Source organism: Cornus florida, unplaced genomic scaffold (assembly GCF_030987335.1).
Source record: "Cornus florida cultivar Cherokee Brave unplaced genomic scaffold, ASM3098733v1 CherokeeBrave_3.0.0_Hap2_Chr11, whole genome shotgun sequence".
In the NCBI taxonomy this organism is placed as follows: domain Eukaryota; kingdom Viridiplantae; phylum Streptophyta; class Magnoliopsida; order Cornales; family Cornaceae; genus Cornus; species Cornus florida.
Window position 1 is genome coordinate 23,937,087 of NW_026775581.1, and position 6,755 is coordinate 23,943,841.

Genomic DNA, 6,755 nt, shown 5'->3' on the forward strand with positions numbered 1-6,755 from the left:
TCGCAGAGATTTGATTCAAAGAGATCTGCTTCGATGACCGATCCACCATCCCCTTCGACGAATTCAGGTTCACCCACAACGATCGCCTTGACCTCGACGTCTCCCAAATCTCCCTCTCAAACCCTAACCCTTACATCTGCACCAACCCCGACAAGGTCGGCTTCTTCCTCTGCACTCGAGAATCCTGGATTCACGTCGTCGATCAACTCCAGGACGGCGAAATCGCTTGCCCTATCGATTTCGATGTCGTCAAACAACTCTTCGCATTCAACCAGCTCAATGGCACCCATTGAATCAATATCAGCTTCAAAGTCATCGATTCGAATCAATTCTCTCTCGTTTTCACCAATTGCGTCCCCTTTCTCTCCTTTTTTAAAATAATTATTTATTTATTATATATATAGAACTGTGGTTACATATACAATTATATATATATATATATATATATGTATGTATGTATGTATGTATGTATGTGTGTGTGTGTGAGATTCTGAAATCTGGATGCATGATAGGGACAACTTGCTTTTGAAAACCCAACTTCAGAAACCCAATATATATATATATATATATAAACCCAATCAATTTTAAAAAATAATTTTATATATTTATAAATGTCTAAAAAATTTTAAAAATAATAAAATGAGTTCACGGGTTATAACGGGTTGACCCTGTTCATTTTTAATCTACCCATTTTTAACTCGTTCTGAACGAGTTGAATATGAATCTTGACCTATGTTGACCCGTCCATTTTCAGCCCAACCCAAACCTGACCCGATCCGACCATTTGCCGCCCCTACATCCAATGCTCAACTTATTTTGGGGGGGGGGGGGGGCTTGATTATATATATATATATGTATGTATACAATCATGCAGTTTCGGTGAGGAAAAAAAAAATGAACAAAACGAAAGCTGACGAGGAGAGGCAAAGAAATCCGGCGTGGGACAGCTCCATGAGTTTCACCATAAATGAGTCGGAGATGACAAAAGAAGGAGGGATCACGCTTGTCATCATGCTGTACTGCAAGCGTCCCCTCTTCAAAAAGGACATGTACATCGGTCGTGTGCAGAACTCCTTGTATCGACTATACAATGAGGTGGAGGGGAACAAATGTACAGAACCCTTGGAAACGGTGGGTTCTGTGGCATCCACTGGAATGCTAAGTTTTTCATACAGCTTTCAGAATACTACTGTCAAGAAACATCCCTGGTGGAAGAAAATATTGAAAAGTGCCGTCCATGAAGTGCTTTCAACATTGGGGTTAGCAGCGATTTTCTATTGTGATGATAATCCTGAGGAGGAACTGCAGGCCGAACTGTGCCTATTATCCTGAGTAGGGAACTGCAGACCAAACTGTACGTGTAATTTAACATTACATTATTACCCACTCATATGCTAGCTCTATATATGGGGAATTGCTGATGTACAAGGAAATCTTCAGCATAAAGAGTCTCCTCTAACACGTAGTCAAGTTGGTTTTGCTTTATAAATTTATCTTTTTTTGCTTTGATTGATTTTCTATTCATGGGTTTTCACTTGTAATTCCATAGATGGGTTTTTGTTCTTTACAATTTCCCAATTGAAATTAGTTTCAAAATAGTATGAAACTAGTTTTAATCGCGGTTTCGTGGTGGTGGTGCAGCATCAGCGGATGATGGAGAGACACAGGTGATGTGGAGATGGAGAGAGAAGGCCGGAAGGGAAAGGGATGAGTAAAAGGATATTTTAGGCAAAAAAAAAAAAAATAATAAATAGAAAAAGTTTATGTCCACCTAGGCAATTAGGTCAAATTCATTTTTTCGAAACTATAAAATTTTGACTATATAATACTGTAAATATGGATCCATAACTATACTTATATGTAAAAATTCCGAATTAATAATTTGAAAAAAGTGAATAATTGGCTGATGCCGGTTTTCAATGTATATATATTACATACATAAAATTAGTGAGCCAAGGCAGTTAACTTCAGTGATAGGGCTGCAACTTGAGTGGGCTATCCTAGCCTAGTCCAACCCTAACCCAGAAATTTTGAAATCCGGACATACAATTCACAAATCGGGTTAATGTTCTGGTTGGGTTTTGTCAAAACCTAGACATATTTGGGTTGGGCTCGGGCTCAACTCGAACCCAACAGGCCAAAACCCAAAATTAATTTTTTTTTTTCCCTCCTTTCTCTCTCATCTCTCTTCTTTCTCTTTCTCTCTCTGCCGATGTCCCCAACATGAAAAAGGGACTCATCCAGTCTCAGGTTTGATCTGCGGTTTTCACCGGTGACCGCTCACCGGACCGTCCGTTCGTAGTTAAATTCGGGTTTATGTGTCTTGGCGGCGGAGATGCTGTAGCCTCTCCACGTGTCACTGGTGACATCGACCTTCGGCCTTAACCCTTACCATGGTCTCGCCGAAGACCGTTTGGTGGCCTTACATTGCGCCGTCTGGTCGTGGTTGTCTGATCCTGAGCCGACCTCGATGTGATGTTGCTTCTTCTTTCCGGCGATGGCGCCTGCCTCCTCGCCGAAGATCTGTGTTTCCTCTCCCTCGCTCCGACGATTTCGCCAGAGGACGACCGTCTCTTTGAGACCTTCGCAGGGGACCACTCGACTCTTTGTTTCACTTCTCCGTCGTTATCTCTTTTATCGGTCACCGTCGTCGTCGAGAAACTCTCGCTGAAACTGTACAAGTTTGAAACCTCATAAACCTCAGAGATGATATCATCTGTTGGTTTAATCACAGCCATTGGTTGGATCTTGGCTTCGTCGACTTTAGGCAGCTTGTTGTTGGTGGGTTCGATCTGTGTAGAAATGGGTGGTTTCGGAATTGGTGTCTCGGAGAGCACTTCTTTGACAGTTTCTTCTTCGGGTGGCGGCAGAGGAGGAGCTCTGCAGTTGGCATCAGATTCCGGCGAGTGGTGGTGGTGATTTATCGATCACCATCGTCGTCGAGATCAGAAAATATATGGGTTTTGAACTTCTGATTCTTGCAGACAGATTTGACAATATATGGGTTTTGAACTTTTGATTCTTTTAGATTTTGTAGTTTGCAGTTGCATAGAGAGAGAAAGAGAGAGTTGAGAATGAGACCTGCGATTGGGGAGGCTGAAATAATTTGCCCTAAAATTTTGTTATTTTTTAATAATAATATAATCAAATATATATATATATATATATATCTATATAATATAGATAATTTTTGAAAAAAAAAATTTATTATTTTAAAAAACTCAACCCGTCAATCCGACCTGAAAATATTCGGGCTGGGTTTTGACCATAACCCATGTTGGATACAATTCGGGCTGGCCCAACCCAACCCGATTCGGGTTGAGGTTGGGTTGGGTCTGGGCCAGCCCAACTTGCAGCCCTGTTCAGTGATAATAAAAATTAAGACAATTAAATCAAGGGTACTTGAGTTGGTGTGAAAGGAATCAAAGGATTGCCGTAAAGCTTAGCCTTTAACTGAAAAAAGAAAGACATAATTGAGCGTAGTAGAAAGGCATAGGAAGACCACATCCCAGGAGAAAAAAAATGTAGCACTTCACATAATGGCAGGGTCAGTCTTGAAATTTCTAAAATTTTAAAAATTCGTAGGAAACTTTTAAATATGAGGCCATTTATACATAAGCGTAATAAAATTATAAAAGTGCTTTCAAATTTTCGTTAAAATGTGACGATAAACACATAAAATATATTCAAAAGATATTTTCAATTCTACAAACAATACATTCAACTTGAACGTAATAAATAATTGTGTGTATGCATAAGATAACTAACTAATAACTCTAAGTCTATCACCACCAACAAATAATTGTGCGCATGTGCATAAGACAACTAACTAATAACAATAAATCTATCACCACCAATAAATTATTGTATGCCTGTATCGTGTGCATAAGACAACTAACTAATAAAAATAAATCTATTAATTAAAGAGTGCGGAATTTTCACGTGTGCGGTAAATAAAACAGAGTGTGAAATTTTCATTAGTATGAGACGATGCATCTAAAAAATAAAAAATAAAAAATAAAAATTCAATTTTTTTTTTTTTTTTTTTTTTTTTTTTTTTTTTTTTTTTTTTTATCTAATTGATAGATGATAATGTTTTTAAGAATTTATTAGTTACTAGTCCTCCAAATTTTTTACATAACCACATTGTCCAATGTAGCCAAATGTTACTAATTGGGAAGTGAAAAAAAAAAAAATAAATAAATAATTGTATGACATTTTCAGCACAAGTCTACATATCTGTACAAAGTTACCACCCCATTTTATCAAACCTGTTTTTTCTGGAATCTAATATTGCATTTTGAACAATGGGTTTTGAATTACTTTTAGAAAAATAAATTTTGCATTTATTTCTATAGGGCTTGTTTGGAAATGCCATGAAACCTTTTGTCCAGTTTTACATTTGAACCAGCTGGACCAACTAAAGTATTGAATTAAGAGAAGTTAAAATGTTGGAACCAATATATTAAAACGGGGAATATCAAGGCTTAGAGGCACGTAATCGCTTCTTGAAGATAGTTGAAGCCTCTCCCACGTGCAACGGAAGACAAGTGGCAGCACTATCTCCGGGATTCAACTAAGCCCAGATATCAAAACTGTATGTTCATGAAGGTTGCACTTCTTCTTCATGAACCTGTGTATTTATCTCCATCCGATCAACAGAAAATATGAAACTCACACACTCAAACTCAATAATTTGAAAAAAACACTTTTCAAATATCTTTTAATTAATTCTAACTAGTTTAGAGAGAGTGTATTTTGTAGGATTCGTAAACCTACTATTTATACGAGTAGAAATGGGGATGTAATTAACTTAATATTAATGAAGGTATTTAATTTTCATAAATAACATATAAGTTAAAGCAAGTTAATACATTAAATGAAGAAAACTTTATTTATAGTTTACTAAAACTTCATTAAGACATCTGTTGGAATTTTAGGAAATTAATAAGTAATTAATTTGAAACACATAACTCCAACAATCCCCCACTTGTTTCAAATTCATTTTGTTGATCGGTACAGTTATGTGCATCAATAATGGTGTCTTTTGGACTTGAACCATTACCTAGTGTAAGTATCCTTGATTTCATCTAGGAACTTGGTGAACGATGTCTTGAACCAAGAACCACGTTGATGAAGAAGAAATACTACACACATACTTCTGTTCGGAGATAAAGTACTAAAGCTTGACACGTTTCGGCCATGTGTCCGGAATCCGTACTTTTGAGTGTCGTTAAGGATCAAACCTATCTGGATCCTATAGAAGCGGCCCTACTTCCACACTCAGATCGGTGTGTCCATCAAGAGTGACCTTGCACACTCTAACCAAATACCGATTATGGACTCATTAAGAGAATTTAATCTCACCCTCTTCATTGCAAGATAAATCGGTGAATCTATCAAGAGTGATTGTGTACACCCCAATCGGAAATCCGATCTATAGAATTCATTAAGAGACTCATGTATCAGCCTCCTCATTGATTATACGGTGAATCTATCAAGAGTGATCCTGTACACTCCAATCGAAAATTGATCTATAGATTCATTAAGAGATCTAAATCTCAACCTCATCGGTTACAGGATTGAGTACCACATCGCATCATAGGGAAAGGAACATTGATGTGATCACACAAGTTGTTATGTTACTTGTTTTTCCCATTGAACCCAGGAGAAATATCACTGGGTTGGGTTCCCATAACAGTACAACTTATTCAATTACAGGCTTTAATCCCATCCCTTTCGATGTCTCGAACACTTGGTCCTTACCCAAGCCCTTTGACAATGGATCTGCCAAATTTGATTTGGACTTCACATACTGAGTAGAAATAATTCCATCAGCTAGGATCCTTCTCGAAATAATTCCATCAGCTAGGATCCTTCTCACATGATTGTGCTTCAATCGCACCTGTCTAGATTTTCCATTGTAACACTCGCTGTTAGCTTGAAGCATTGCAGCTATTTGTCACAATATATTGTCAAGGGTGGTATTGGCTTGTTCCATATCGGGATATCTTCCAATATGCTTTTCAACCATTCAGCTTCTTCTCCGGCAGAGGAAAGTGTTATAAACTCCGATTCCATAGAGGAATAAGTTATACATGTTTGCCTCTTTGATTTCCATGAAATCGTTGTTCCACCCAATGTGAAGATCCAGGCAGTCACAGATAATGAGTCTTCTCTGTCAGAGTTCCATGTAGCATTGCTGTACCCTTCGATTACAGCTGGAAATTTGCCATAGTGCAATCCATAATCCATAGTACCTTTTAAGTGCTTTAGGATTCTCAGCAAAGCATTCCAATGCTCCTTTCCTGGATTGCTTGTGTACTTACTCAAAGTACCCACTGCAAAGGCTATATCTGGCCTTGTGCAGTACATTACATACATAAGACTGCCGATAATTCGAGAATATTCGAGTTGATCCATCATTTTACCTTAATTACGTACCAACTTTACACTAGGATCAATTGGAGCAGAGACTGCAGAATCTGAAAAGCGATTAAACTTTTTCAGAATCATCTCGATATAGCTGGACTGCGTAAGTGCTAGACCATTTTGGAACCTCACGATTTTGATTCCTAGAATCACATCAGCCTCGCTAAGATCTTTCATGTCAAAACTAGAAGTCAAATACTTCTTAGTTTCTATGAGACTTTCCATGTCTGTCCCAAAAATGAGCATATCATCAACATAGAGGCAGATTATGACACCAGAGTTTCCTTGAAATCTACTAAAGATGCATATATCTTCTCCATTAA

At 37.8% G+C, this 6,755-nt stretch overlaps 1 protein-coding gene across 1 annotated transcript; it reads right to left on the bottom strand.

Moving 5' to 3' along the window:
• Positions 1-5,955: 5,955 nt before the first annotated feature.
• LOC132280893 (secreted RxLR effector protein 161-like) lies at positions 5,956-6,423 on the bottom strand. Its single transcript, XM_059782650.1, has one exon. It carries the CDS (start codon positions 6,421-6,423, stop codon positions 5,956-5,958), a length of 468 nt encoding a protein of 155 aa, XP_059638633.1.
• Between the last annotated feature and the right edge of the window lie 332 nt (positions 6,424-6,755).

Bases quoted from the DNA above. Each gene is read 5' to 3' on its own strand.
- LOC132280893 (XM_059782650.1), bottom strand. From the start codon at position 6,423: ATGGATCAACTCGAATATTCTCGAATTATCGGCAGTCTTATGTATGTA.